The sequence below is a fragment of the Oncorhynchus gorbuscha genome, linkage group LG02 (genome assembly GCF_021184085.1).
Source record: "Oncorhynchus gorbuscha isolate QuinsamMale2020 ecotype Even-year linkage group LG02, OgorEven_v1.0, whole genome shotgun sequence".
Taxonomy (NCBI): Eukaryota; Metazoa; Chordata; class Actinopteri; order Salmoniformes; family Salmonidae; genus Oncorhynchus; species Oncorhynchus gorbuscha.
In genome coordinates, this window is record NC_060174.1 from 74,624,875 (window position 1) to 74,640,407 (window position 15,533).

At 45.3% G+C, this 15,533-nt stretch overlaps 1 protein-coding gene across 5 annotated transcripts in view; it reads right to left on the reverse strand.

Moving 5' to 3' along the window:
* The window catches only part of LOC124009508 (glutamate receptor 3), a 119,057-nt gene that overhangs the window by 45,862 nt on the left and 57,662 nt on the right, over window positions 1-15,533 (reverse strand). For all 5 annotated transcript variants that reach the window (XR_006834303.1, XM_046321372.1, XM_046321362.1 and 2 more), the window contains exon 4: window positions 11,685-11,872. Coding sequence is in view for 4 of the 5 variants with exons in the window: in XM_046321372.1 (XP_046177328.1) it covers window positions 11,685-11,872 (188 nt within the window). In the remaining variant the exon portion in view is untranslated. The remainder of the gene's footprint in view (window positions 1-11,684; window positions 11,873-15,533) is intronic.

Consider the following 15,533-nt stretch of genomic DNA (forward strand, 5'->3'; position numbering starts at 1 on the left):
TCTGAAACGGAGATAACCCGGTAGCAGACGAAGGAAGCGAGTTGTGAGCGTATTCTGCCCAGGGGAGCTGTTCTGCCCAAGACGCAGGGTTTCTGAAAGAAAGGCTGCGTAGTATGCGACCAATCGTCTGATTGGCCCTCTCTGCTTGACCGTTAGACTGGGGATGAAACCCGGAAGAGAGACTGACGGACGCACCAATCAAACGACAGAACTCCCTCCAAAATTGTGACGTGAATTGCGGGCCTCTGTCTGAAACGGCGTCTAACGGGAGGCCATGAATTCTGAACACATTCTCGATAATGATTTGTGCCGTCTCCTTAGCGGAAGGAAGTTTAGCGAGGGAATGAAATGTGCCGCCTTAGAGAACCTATCGACAACCGTAAGAATCACAGTCTTCCCCGCAGACAAAGGCAGACCGGTAATGAAGTCTAGGGCGATGTGAGACCATGGTCGAGAAGGAATGGGGAGCGGTCTGAGACGACCGGCAGGAGGAGAGTTACCCGACTTAGTCTGCGCGCAGTCCGAACAAGCAGCCACGAAACGGCGCGTGTCACGCTCCTGAGTCGGCCACCAAAATCGCTGGCGAATAGACGCAAGAGTGCCTCGAACACCGGGATGACCAGCTAACTTGGCAGAGTGAGCCCACTGAAGAACAGCCAGACGAGTGGAAACAGGAACGAAAAGGAGGTTACTAGGACAAGCGCGCGGCGACGCAGTGTGCGTGAGTGCTTGCTTAACCTGTCTTTCAATTCCCCAGACTGTCAACCCGACAACACGCCCATAAGGAAGAATCCCCTCGGGATCAGTAGAAGCCACAGAAGAACTAAACAGACGGGATAAGGCATCAGGCTTGGTGTTCTTGCTACCCGGACGGTAAGAAATCACAAACTCGAAACGAGCGAAAAACAACGCCCAACGAGCTTGACGGGCATTAAGTCGTTTGGCAGAACGGATGTACTCAAGGTTCTTATGGTCTGTCCAAACGACAAAAGGAACGGTCGCCCCCTCCAACCACTGTCGCCATTCGCCTAGGGCTAAGCGGATGGCGAGCAGTTCACGGTTACCCACATCATAGTTGCGCTCAGATGGCGACAGGCGATGAGAAAAATAAGCGCAAGGATGAACCTTATCGTCAGACTGGAAGCGCTGGGATAGAATGGCTCCCACGCCTACCTCTGAAGCGTCAACCTCGACAATGAATTGTCTAGTGACGTCAGGAGTAACGAGGATAGGAGCGGACGTAAAACGTTCTTTTAGAAGATCAAAAGCTCCCTGGGCGGAACCGGACCACTTAAAACACGTCTTGACAGAAGTAAGAGCTGTGAGAGGGGCAGCAACTTGACCGAAATTACGAATGAAACGCCGATAGAAATTAGCGAAACCTAAAAAGCGCTGCAACTCGACACGTGACCTTGGAACGGGCCAATCACTGACAGCTTGGACCTTAGCGGAATCCATCTGAATGCCTTCAGCGGAAATAACGGAACCGAGAAAAGTAACGGAGGAGACATGAAAAGAACACTTCTCAGCCTTTACGTAGAGACAATTCTCTAAAAGGCGCTGTAGAACACGTCGAACGTGCTGAACATGAATCTCGAGTGACGGTGAAAAAATCAGGATATCGTCAAGATAGACAAAAACAAAGATGTTCAGCATGTCTCTCAGAACATCATTAACTAATGCCTGAAAAACAGCTGGCGCATTGGCGAGACCAAACGGCAGAACCCGGTACTCAAAATGCCCTAACGGAGTGTTAAACGCCGTTTTCCACTCGTCCCCCTCTCTGATGCGCACGAGATGGTAAGCGTTACGAAGGTCCAACTTAGTAAAGCACCTGGCTCCCTGCAGAATCTCGAAGGCTGATGACATAAGGGGAAGCGGATAACGATTCTTAACCGTTATGTCATTCAGCCCTCGATAATCCACGCAGGGGCGCAGAGTACCGTCCTTCTTCTTAACAAAAAGAACCCCGCCCCGGCCGGAGAGGAAGAAGGCACTATGGTACCGGCGTCAAGAGACACAGATAAATAATCCTCGAGAGCCTTACGTTCGGGAGCCGACAGAGAGTATAGTCTACCCCGAGGAGGAGTGGTCCCCGGAAGGAGATCAATACTACAATCATACGACCGGTGAGGAGGAAGGGAGTTGGCTCGGGACCGACTGAAGACCGTGCGCAGATCATGATATTCCTCCGGCACTCCTGTCAAATCGCCAGGTTCCTCCTGAGAAGTGGGGACAGAAGAAATGGGAGGGATGGCAGACATTAAGCACTTCACATGACAAGATACGTTCCAGGATAGGATAGAATTACAAGACCAATTAATAGAAGGATTATGACATACTAGCCAGAGATGACCCAAAACAACAGGTGTGAAAGGTGAACGAAAAATCAAAAAAGAAATAGTCTCACTGTGGTTACCAGATACTGTGAGAGTTAAAGGTAGTGTCTCAAATCTGATACTGGGAAGATGACTACCATCTAAGGCAAACATGGGCGTAGGCTTGTCTAACTGTCTGAAAGGAATGTTATGTTTCCGAACCCATGCTTCGTCCATGAAACAACCCTCAGCCCCAGAGTCAATCAAGGCACTGCATGTAGCACCCGAACCGGTCCAGCGTAGATGGACCGACATAGTAGTACAAGATCTAGATGAAGAGACCTGAGTAGTAGCGCTCACCAGTAGCCCTCCGCTTACTGATGGGCTCTGGCCTCTTACTGGACATGAATTAACAAAATGTCCATCAAATCCGCAATAGAGGCACAGGCGGTTGGTGATCCTCCGTTCCCTCTCCTTAGTCGAGATGCGAATCCCTCCCAGCTGCATGGGCTCAGTCTCAGAGCCAGAGGAGGGAGATGGTTGCGATGCGGAGCAGGGAAACACCGTTGATGCGAGCTCTCTTCCACGAGCCTGGTGACGAAGATCTACCCGTCGTTCTATGCGGATGGCGAGAGCAATCAAAGAGTCCACACTGGAAGGAACCTCCCGAGAGAGAATCTCATCTTTGACCACTGTGTGGAGTCCCTCCAGAAAACGAGCGAGCAGCGCCGGCTCGTTCCAGTCACTAGAGGCAGCAAGAGTACGAAACTCTATAGAGTAATCCGTTATGGATCGATCACCTTGGCATAGGGAAGCCAGGACCCTAGAAGCCTCCCCACCAAAAACTGAACGGTCAAAAACCCGAATCATCTCCTCTTTAAAGTTCTGGTAATTGTTAGAACAATCAGCCCTTGCCTCCCAGATAGCTGTGCCCCACTCTCGGGCCCGGCCAGTAAGGAGTGAAATGACGTAAGCAACCCGAGCTCTCTCTCTAGAGTATGTGTTGGGTTGGAGAGAGAACACAATCTCACACTGGGTGAGAAAGGAGCGGCACTCAGTGGGCTGCCCGGAGTAGCAAGGTGGGTTATTAACCCTAGGTTCTGGAGGCTCGGCAGGCCAGGAAGTAACAGGTGGCACGAGACGAAGACTCTGGAACTGTCCAGAGAGGTCGGAAACCTGAGCGGCCAGGTTCTCCACGGCATGGCGAGCAGCAGACAATTCCTGCTCGTGTCTGCCGAGCATGGCTCCTTGGATCTCGACGGCAGTGTTACGAGCGTCTGTAGTCGCTGGGTCCATTCCTCGGTCGGATCCTTCTGTCATGCTGGTGAATGAGGACCCAAAAGCGACTTGGCGAAAACAGAGTATTTAATCCAGAATAAACTTTACAAAACAAAAAGCATAATACTACACGTAAAGACGAGAACAGACTGGAGACTTGATCGAGAACTGCAGGTTGCCTCGGGAAGGCACTTGAACCTAGCAGACTCAGACACCTGCTCACCACGCAGCATCTGAGGGAAACACGACACGACAGGGCAAAACATAGACACAGCACGGTGAATTATAAATGAGGATCCGACAGGGCAGGTACGGGAAACAAGGAGTGAAATAGGGACTCTAATCAGGGAAAAGGATCGGGAACAGGTGTGGGAAGACTAAATGATGATTAGGGGAATAGGAACAGCTGGGAGCAGGAACGGAACGATAGAGAGAAGAGAGAGCGAGAGAGTGAGAGAGGGAGGGGGAGAGAGAGGGATAGAAAGAGGGAAAGAACCTAATAAGACCAGCAGAGGGAAACTAATAGAATGGGAAGCACAGGGACAAGACATGATAATTAATGACAAAACATGACAATAATGACAAAGTGAAAACAGGTTTTTAAACATTTTTGCAAATGTATTAAACATGCAAAACAGAATGCCTTATGTACATACTGTAGGTATTCAGACCCTTTGCTATGAGACTCGAAATTGAGCTCAGGTGCATCCTGTTTCCATTGATCATCCTTGAAATGTTTCTCCAACTTGATTGGAGTCCACCTGTGGTAAGTTCAATTGATTGGACATGATTTTGAAAGGCACACACGTCTATATAAGGCCCCACAGTTGACAGTGCATGTCAGAGCAAAAACCAAGCCATGAGGTCGAAGGAATTGTCCATAGAGCTCCGAGACAAGATTGTATCGAGGCACAGAAATGGGGAAGGGTACCAAAACATGTCTGCAGCATTGAAGGTCCCCAAGAACACAGTGGCCTCCATCATTCTGAAATGGAAGAAGTTTGGAACCACCAAGACTCTTTCTAGAGCTGGCCGCCCAGCCATACTGAGCAATTGGGGGAGAAGGGCCTTGGTCAGGGAGGTGACAACGAACCCGATGGTCAGTCTGACAGAGCTCTAGAGTTCCTCTGTGGAGATGGGAGAACCTTTCAGAAGGACAACCATCTCTGCAGCACTCCACTAATCAGGCCTTTATGGTAGAGTGGCCAGACGGAAGCCACTCCTCAGTAAAAGGCAATTGACAGCCCACTTGAAGTTTGCCAAAAGGCACCTAAAGACTCTCAGACCATGAGAAACATGATTCTCTGGTCTGATGAAACCAAGACTAAACTTTGGCCTGAATGCCAAGCGTTGTGTCTGTCGGAAACCTGGCACCATCCCTACAGTGAAGCATGCTGGTGGCAGCGTCATGCTGTGGGGATGTATTTCAGTAGCAGGAACTGGTCAGGATTGAGGCAAAGATGAACGAAGCAAAGTACAGAGAGATCCTTGATGAAAACCTGATCCAGAGCGCTCAGGACCTCAAACTGGAGCGAAGGTTCACCTTCCAACAGGACAACAACCCTAAACACACAGTAAAGACAATGCAAGACTGGCTTCGGGACAAGTCTCTGAATGTCCTTGAGTGGCCAGACTGGAACCCAAACGAAACTCTCTGGAGAGACCTAAAAAGAATATATAGCTGAGCAGCAACACTCCCCATCCAACCTGACAGAGCTTGAGAGGATCTTCAGAGAAGAATGGGAAAAACACCCAAATATAGGTGTACCAAGCTTGCAGCATCATACCCAAGACGACTAGAGGCTGTAATCGCTGCCAAAGGTGCTTCAACAAGTACTGAGTAAAGGGTCTGAGTACTTCCATAAATGTCGTATTTCTGTTTTTTTTTCTTTTATAAATTAGCAAACATTTCTAAAAACTTGTTTTTGCTTTGTCATTATGGGGTATTGTGTGTAGATTGATGGGGGGGGGGGGATTTAATACATTTTAGAATAAGGCTGTAACCTAACAAATTGTGGAAAAAGTCAAGGGCTCTGAATACTTTCCGAAGGCACTGTAGGTTACCAAACTTTTCATTCTTAATCCCTGGCAGAATGGAACCGAGTAGAACAACAAGGTGCTTTCATCATGGAGATACATACAGTAGAGTACTGAAAGGGAGTTCATTTTCATTTCATTTTCACTGTCTTTTTAGACTTCCACCCCCACAGTTTGGACAAGGATAATCTCTACGTGCCAGCCACTGCAACTCTATTGAATATCAAACATCCAGTGTTATGTAGGAGAGAATTTAACAAATTGTAGTTTGAGAAAAAATTCCTATGAATTCCAATAAGGAACTGGTGGTAAAGTTACGGTATGTTTCATTTGACCTTTGAATAACACCCAATATGGATAATTATTATTGAAAGAGTATCAAGGCAAGGACAGACAATGTGGTGCGTTGCATCGCTTATTCAATTTTCATTATCTCCTCCACCTCCCTCAATGTCACTGAGGGCTGTATTGTTAGATGTAACAAAAGAAACAACGTGGGATTAGGACTGTCTGCCTCAGAAGTGTTTTATCACATATAAGGACATCTTCACAAATTACCCACAAGTCTCCATCTGTAATGGCATCCATCTGCCCGTTGTGACTGTCATTAAGACAGCATCCAGTCAGTCCTTTCATTCACACCTCTACTCTTCAACCTTAGTCCCTTTAATATGTCCTTGTGAGAGAGAACATCCTTCATCCTCCAAGGTTACAGCTCAGTCCCTCTCTCTATCCTCCCCATCCACTTTCCACACTGAATCCCATTACCATGGGAGGCGGTGCTCAATGATTTCATTGTGTTTGACATTTTCAGCCTCCACCGGTAATCCCTCCCTCAGGTTCTGCCTGCTCCCGCAAACGTCTTCTCTCTCAGAGGTAGGAGATTTGCGGAACTGGAAGTTCTTCCTGACTTCCAGGTTCCCAATGTGCGTGATAGGGTAATAACACCTGTAATGGCTTTCATAGTCATTTGACTGCCATGTAGGAAGACACAGAGATACCGACAGGCTGCTTGACAGTGGGACTCTGTCTGCAGTGGAGGATGTGATCTCATATGCAAAACCAACCTGCCTCTCATCATCATTGCTTGCTTGCTGGCTGGCTGGCTGGCAGGCAGGCAGGCGGGCGGGCGGGCGGTTAGGCAGGCAGGGCACCATGCGTGAGAAAGTATGCATAATCAAAAATATCAATTAATAAAGAACAGGGAACAAAAAGTCCCATGTGAGAGGGAAGGAGCCACGGTGGTCCAAGTGTGACAACACAGCAAGCACATAATGAAGCTGCAGCGCCTGGAGCCAGCAGCTAATATTCTCCTCTGAAGAGTCACAGAAAGAAAGGATCGGGCCAACTGCATCACACAGTAAAACACAGGCCACTCGCTTATATGCAGGCCTCTAAAAATGTGCCACTTGAAAAGTTATTTTTGGCTCAAATATTGAAGTCTGTTTCATTCGAAGTAATTCAGGAGTAACTTAATATTGCGCTGTGATCTGAAATGCAGAAAGCTGGAATATCTCTGTGGTCCTCTGTGCTGGTTCTCTGTTGAAGAGATGTATGACTATGCAAATCCAATTTCAGTCCTTGCTAATGAAAAGTCACTCTTCTCTGGGTGTGTGTGTGTCTGTGTGTGTGTGTGTGTGCCTACGCGCAAGCACACACGCAAGTAGGGCAAGTTGAGGTATTTCAGTGACTCATACGGATTACCATTCAAAGGAGGCCAGTTCCAGTCTAGGAGACATAATTGCTGTATATGAAGACAGTCTGCATAATAGCTTGTGGATGCCGTCTTATACGTCTTGTTCTCTAGGCCAGAAAATATCAAATAAAAATAAAGCATGTGATGTGTGCATAACAAATATTTATAGGATCCTGGAGCTGGTCAATGTGTGGTCAATGTGTGATTCATTACATTCATTGAGGATGAATCTTATGGTTTGTGGAGCAACAGGCTAACAGGAGGGAGCCACTCCCTCTCTGAAAGTACATCCATTACAGTGGGACCATATGTCAGCTGTTAGCTGTGTCTGCAGCCGGAGCCAGAGGGTGGAGCATTCATATCATGGCCAGGAGAAAATAGCTACAGATGTATGCTCTTAATTTAATCACCCTGTTGCAGGAAAACATTCAAGCAATGCAGTTAAACATTCAAGCAATGAAGGAAATTAAAAAGGCTTCTGAAGTTTGTAATTTCCATGTAAAAATGTATCAACCCTTTCAAAAATTCCATTAATTAAAATCCACATAGCAATTCATATTTCCTGTTGCTGCAGGATATTATGGTCCTACATCTGTAGACATTTAGTCAATTCCCTTTGTGATTTAAAAACAGCACGATTGATAATAAATAATTCTTACTCTTCAAAAGGCATAATACATCATCACTAAGAAAAACAACAAATCTATGAAGATGAACCTAAGATTCCAGACTGAAACGCACTAGTTCTTCATGACATCCTTAACATTAAAATCGAGTAGTTGGCACGATGGCCAGCACGCAAGGAAGATTTGATTCTGGGTGATGTGATTAGACACACTAACTATTAACATTCAGATGAAGTTCTAGCTGTCTGGGAGAGAGAGAGCTTTCTGTCTTTCCTGGCCATCGTGTAAGTTATCTTCATCTCTTCTCTCCTCCCGATTGTGCTGTTCTGTACTGGGTTGTGCTGCTGCTGGACCAGTAGCCTAAGTATTCCTAGGGGAATCTGTTCTAATTAAGCAGACTGGAGCCGCGGCTCTGTGCAGGGCTTCATCTATACCCCCGTGTCTTCCAAAGGATTTGGCTACCTTAAAAGCATTCCCACTGATGGAGCCGTTTCTTTGTTGTAGCTGTATTAGAGTCATTTGTCATCCAACTCCTTCAGAATGGGAACTGGCATCTCTAGGATTCAAATCCTCCCCTTTCCCCTTCTACTTAAACCTCTTTCTTTGCTTAATTAACGGGTAAAACAATTCAGCAGGAAAGGGTCATAGAAATGTGTATTAATAATACTACAACTACAGTACCACTACAAAGACAGTGTGTCACGTCATACCGCTGATACTGATATCTATGTAAAACAAACCATTTAGCAATACGGTCATTCACACACAGCCAGGTTTCTCTACAAGCTCCCATTTCCCCCACCAGCAGAATCAAGCTCATCTTACATCCTCTCCCTCTTCTCCTCCTCTCCTCTGTGGGTGTGGGATTCTAGTCCACCAGTGGGCATTATACCATTTCTCCTACTCCATCACCCAGCAGAACTCAGCACAGCAGAGGGAGGCTGCATGCATTGCTCCATTCCCACCAGCATTCTATTCTCTCTCTCTCTCTCTCTCTCTCTCTCTCTCTCTCTCTCTCTCTCTCTCTCTCTCTCTCTCTCTCTCTCTCTCTCTCTCTCTCTCTCTCTCTCTCTCTCTCTCTCTCTCTCTCTCTCCCTCCACTTTTGTCTCTAGTCTACCCACTCTCCCTCTCTCTCTTTTTTTCTCCTGTGGTAAACTGGTCCTGTGGCCAGGATTACACATGTGTCGCTTTATAATTTATGAGCAGCTTGTGGGAGTGAGGTCTCTCCCAAGACCCATCCATTCATGCCTGGGCCTGTTCTTTAGTGAGAGGATGAGCAGGTTGATACCTTGAATACGTTGAGAGAGCCTGCAGGGCAAGGCAAGCTCCCAGACCCCACAAATCAACACATACAGAACCTCAGCCCAGCACACCCTCTGGTCTGTCTAGCACCAAACTACCACACTGAGAGAAACTATAATGAGCAACGACTATATGATTGAATAGGAGGAGCCACTGTGCTAGGCATGCTTTTTGAATTACAAGAGGCATCGGGTTCATATTGGGAGATAGGGAGCCCTCCTCTCTGTGCATCTCTCAGATACTGTGCCTTCAGTACTGCACACAACTCGAGGAATACAGTACAAAATGGCTGCTGGATTCTGTTGGCTTCTCCTTATCCCATCCGGCCCAGTGCATCGTTGAGTGATTATGGTTGTGTTGAGGCTCATGCCTGCCTTTGTGTGAGATCTTCCCTCAGGCTAGGAGGCTAGGGCTATTTTTAGCAGGCTGATTGTATGCCGTTATTGGATGGCGTGTGTCCTACTTATACTGGGAGCCGCTGATATTAAAGCAAAGTGTTGATGTGACGACCCACATAATGAATCGTCCTTGAGAGATGCAGACTCAGTGCCCTGCCGGTCTAAAACACCAGAGCCACCGCTGGCTTGAACATTCACACGGGGACTGTGGCTGTCAGGACTCAGAAAGCAGAAATATCACACTTATAATTGGTTGACGTTAAACAGAATGACCATATTGGTATTTGTAGGACAGCTCAGAATGAATAAGCTGAATTATTCTAACACATGTCCAGAACTCAACCTCCCACATTAGTCAGGACAGGTATACATTTATCCTGACCTGCATGAGAAAGTGATATCCTGTCACTTTTAGATACATCCTTCAAGGTCAAGTGGCAATGAACACAAATCTGTCTGAAAGGTCACAGTAACACTCTTTAGCGCATCATAATGAAGGATCGTTATATGAGAGCCAGAGGCCTGTATGCACATACACACTCCTCAGCAGAGGACAAGAAGGTCAGCGTTCAGCCATGATTAATGATGAATATGAGGCCTTAACACACACACACACACACACACACACACACACACACACACACACACACACACACACACACACACACACACACACACACACACACACACACACACACACACACACACACACACACACACACACACACACACACACACACACACACACACACACACACACACACACACACACACACACACACACACACACACACACACGCCATCATATGAACCTTGTTTTGTATGTTTGTGTAAAATTTGAAGGAAACCTAGCATGGGTGAAACAAACAGTGTCATTATGAAGAGCAGAAGTCCTGTGTGGATTGAAGGTCCTGGGAGCCAGACAGTCAATCCCATTCCTTTATGAAAAAACCTAAAGTATTTAGTTACAGTTGGGAATTACATCACTAATTAATCAAACTCTGTATATCAGCATTAAATGTCATCCTGAGTGTAAACAAGCAAAAAAATAAAACAACTGGGATTAAATTAAATTCTTGACAATAGCATTAGTGAACCCATTCCAAGCTTGTGCACAGCAGACATAAACAAATACATACAAATCAACACTAATGGCCAACTCAGTGGCTGATCACCTAGGAAACAGGGAACCATTGTTAATAGTATTTGTTATTGCTATGTGAAAATGTAGCCCAAGAGTCAACCTCAAACAAGAACCAACAAGCTTTAATTGAGTTTTCCCTGTGTTTTTGTTATGTTGCACAATAACCCCTTTAAAGAGAGAATGTCCCCTCTGTTTGTGGTGTGTGAGGTTATTACAAGGCTCTAAGTAAGGGGTTTAGCCTTACTGCCCTGTTAAATGTTTTTGAGGGTAATGGAAAAGCCCTGGTAAATGTCTTAGATGCTAATAATGGAAAAGGAATAAGAAGTACAAAGCTGAAGAGGCCAGGAGAGGTCCCTACAAATGGAAATGGGACTTTCAGAGGTATTGAAGGAATGGAGGCAGACTGAATGGCAGATTGCGGCTACTAAAAGGTTTCTTTGAAAGGATGGAACACAGCCAGAGAGCTACGTGGGTGAATCAGACTCTCTTGAATAAAGTCCTCTTTGTATTTGAAAACAAACAAGAAGTGCACAACCAAACTTTTAATAATCTTTTGTAGAATCAAGATTATCAAGATTAAATTCATGCACACACATAACTAAATAAGTGATGTTGCCACCTAAGATCCATAGCTCATAAAATGTGTGTGTGTGTGATAATTCTTCCCATAGGTATAAGAGTATAAATATGATAGCAAACCTTGGTTGGGTATTCATTCAGTTGATCCACAAGCACCCAATACAACCAAACCCGGGTTGCAATGCAATTAGCTCTTACATCAGTCTTCAGGTTTCAGGTAAGGTAACTCATCATCCAAATGGAGGTCAACGAACCCCCTCAGTTACTGCAGCAGTGTATTACTGTTAAACCCCACTGTACTGTACCTGGTCCAGGATGGCATTGATTCTTCCCACTTCACAGTCGATGAGGAAGCGTTTCTCCTGCCTACGGTCCATCTCCTCTATGATGCGTTTGTACTCTGTAGGGTCCACTATGCTGCCCACCGACCGGGCCGTAACCTGCCAGTTATTGGCCACCGCTGACTCCATGATGGCCTGGAGGATAGAGAAACCTGGAGTGGAGAGAGAGGGGATCAGTCACATACTGTAAAATGGTGAAAGGTGGCATTGTGGTTTGCAGAGAACAGTGAACTTCATCAAATAATTTCACAGTTACTGTAAAGTCAAAATAGAAAGCTCTTTGAAAATCACTTTTTGGCACAGTATATCACATTGTGTCAGACAATTTAAAAACAAAACTTATTGAGGTCATTTTCTGCTGGTTCTGTTAATTACTTTTTCTTAAACAACCAGTGGAGGGCATGAACATTTCATGTGAATGATTTCTGTCCACTTGAATGGTATCATTACGTCATAAAAACAACCACAATAGTCTCTGAGCCCATGAGAAAAAAACTCCCAAAAGGCCAGCCCTGTCAATATCACATTTCATGGGTCAGCTAAATGGTACAGTAGGCATGCCAAATGAAAAAAATAGCTTATAGCTTCAAAGACAGCCAACTAGTAAATCTAGTCTGGAATTTGTTTGATGGGAGTGACAGAGGTTAGCAGAAATACTACATGCATTGTGCCAAGAAGCTTTGGAGGGACATTTTAATTGAATAGGATTTCATTTCAACTCCCAATGTCTCCGCTGACACATTGTGTAATGACTGAATTAATATGATTTAAAATTCTAATTGTGAAGTACATCATGTCAATGATATTGTCCCTCCAATGTATAAGTCAAAATGGATCTCACAGTCCTCTAGGGCTGATGAACAAACCTAATTTAAACAGTCTAAATGGGGCCTGGCCAGTGACACAGTGATAACCAGGACATGTTTCCTTTTCAGGAGATCAATGCATCGTCTATTATGCCAACTCAAGGTCAAAAGCTATAAATATAGACAAGGTAGAAATGCGCCCGTGAAATGGGGGTTATGCTGCGAGACAAGAGTAGCACCCCTTTACAGCCTTATCGAAATATGAATGTTATTTAATAACCACAATGAATAATGATGCGCTACCACTGGATTATTTATTCATAGCAATATACAACCCTAGAATAGGGTAATGAAAGAAAGCATGGATGGACAAAATCAATCAGACATTTGCATAGTCCCATTATCTGGCAGGAAAACGTGTATTAATTTCAGCGATGGTGGAAATGTGTGGTGGCAGTAGCTCATTATGTGGTAGGCTGTAAGTAATAGACAGAGAAAATGGTGCGGTTGGGAAAAGCTTTTTTTCTTCTCCTTCATCCCAGTACGAGAGCCAGCATGCTAGTCGGCTTGGCTAAATGGGCAGAGGCAACATGCTAGTCGGCTTGGCTAAATGGGCGGAGGCAACATGCTAGTCGGCTTGGCTAAATGGGCAGAGGCAACATGCTAGTCGGCTTGGCTAAATGGGCGGAGGCAGCATGCTAGTCGGCTTGGCTAAATGGGCAGAGGCAACATGCTAGTCGGCTTGGCTAAATGGGCAGAGCCAGCATGCTAGTCGGCTTGGCTAAATGGGCGGAGGCAACATGCTAGTCGGCTTGGCTAAATGGGCGGAGGCAACATGCTAGTCGGCTTGGCTAAATGGGCAGAGGCAACATGCTAGTCGGCTTGGCTAAATGGGCAGAGGCAGCATGCTAGTCGGCTTGGCTAAATGGGCAGAGGCAACATGCTAGTCAGCTTGGCTAAATGGGCAGAGCCAGCATGCTAGTCTGCTTGGCTAAATGGGCAGAGGCAACATGCTAGTCGGCTAGGCTAAATGGGCAGAGGCAACATGCTAGTCGGCTTGGCTAAATGGGCAGAGGCAGCATGCTAGTCGGCTTGGCTAAATGGGCAGAGGCAACATGCTAGTCAGCTTGGCTAAATGGGCAGAGCCAGCATGCTAGTCTGCTTGGCTAAATGGGCAGAGGCAACATGCTAGTCGGCTAGGCTAAATGGGCAGAGGCAACATGCTAGTCGGCTAGGCTAAATGGGCAGAGGCAACATGCTAGTCGGCTTGGCTTTCCTCTTAGAGCTGGGGATAAAATCGCTGATTCAATAAAATGATGAATATTATTACTGACGCTGAACCAATTCGTGTATATTATGCTAATGTAAATGCGGTCTGTGCAGTGCACCATAGAGCAGGGGAAGAAAACACCCTGTCTCACTTTGAAAGCCCAGTCTAAAGACACCTGTAGACTAACACACCTCACAGCACCTCCACTAACAGCCAGCCATCACAACTTCAGCATATTACTTTCCATGTGAATGTGACATTTTGATTCATGTCAAATGGAGAAAACATGTTATGAGTTTTCATGAATACTTTAAACAGGATAGAATGCTGGCCGTAGGCACCGTAAGTGGGTCTACTATATGCATAGATATATAGCGCTGTAAACTGAAGTGCTACCATAGACTAGCTAGCTAGAGCACATAAGAATCCTGAGCACAGCCACAGACTCAGCCATCCACTCTCCTCTCATCTACCTCCTCTCCTCTACCTAAGTGACCTTCACACAGCAGAACACTGCAGAAGGCTGTCCAACCAGGCTTGGCCTTTTATAAGACAGGCGGCTGTGAAGAACTGAGCATGGCTACATCATCATCGCCCACTCAGGTGGAAACTGGAGGAGCAGTGAGGAGCAGTGAGGAGCAGGAATAGCTGTTTATGCACGTCTGATATTTCCAAAGGGGCTTCATGTGTCTGGCGTATCGCAGCGCAGTGTGAATGACAGTCAGATGTAAGATAAAACCAAGGAGCTGACCCCTGGATGAAAGGACATTGTAAAAGCACCATCAGGGCACACTGAATAACACAGCACTTTTATCATCCATCGCCATAGCATGTTAAGAGAGAAAAAAAGACTCCCGTCTATGTCTGATAGCAGCACAGAGGAAATTAAAAAGCAAAAATGCTGAAATACGAGGAGTTTTTTCTGCAGCATGCCTGAGACTTGATATTGAATAGAGTAATCTGGGTAATGCCTGATATTTTAAGCATGTTACCAGGTGCTTATGAAGAAAAAGGATTTGGGAGGATTTAGAAATGATTCCCTCATGAGTTTTATTGTGTATATATTTCCTGCCTATAAGCTGATTTGGAAGTTTTGAGATTCAGATGTTATTGTGTACATCTCAATGTTAAACGTGTTGTGAACGTTGACAAGTTAAAATACTGAAGAGATTAAAAAGAAATTAGCAAAAATTCTGACAGAAAATATAAACAGGGGATGAACTGTAATTCAAAACACTTTGACTTTCATTTCAATGTGATAGGAAAATGTCATGGCATTACAATGTGAAAAGAAGAACAATTTTGGACATTGGCATAGCCTGTCTGCTGTGTGTAAAATGAAGATAGTGTCACTCTGTGGGGCAAACAACAAAGTGAGTAAATGTTGGTTCAAGGTTTTTAGTCGACATTGTAAACAGATGACACATATCACAAAAGTCAGAGGGCAGGGCAACCATCAAGCAACATTTTTTTAAACTGTCAATTATACACTTCCAGGCCATAATACAAAAAAGCAAAAATAATCCATAGTAGTCAATGGTTGAAACCGGTTATGGGAACAGAAGCAAAAACCGGAAAATAACTAAATTATTAGAGGAATAAAATCCGAACTGGAAACGAAAGTGATCTATATTGTTCCGGAACAGAACTGTTATTTTAAAAGCACGAGAACCGATTAATAAAGTTATTTTACGTTCTGGGCATTCTTTTTCACTCCCACAAGAATCGTAACAAAGC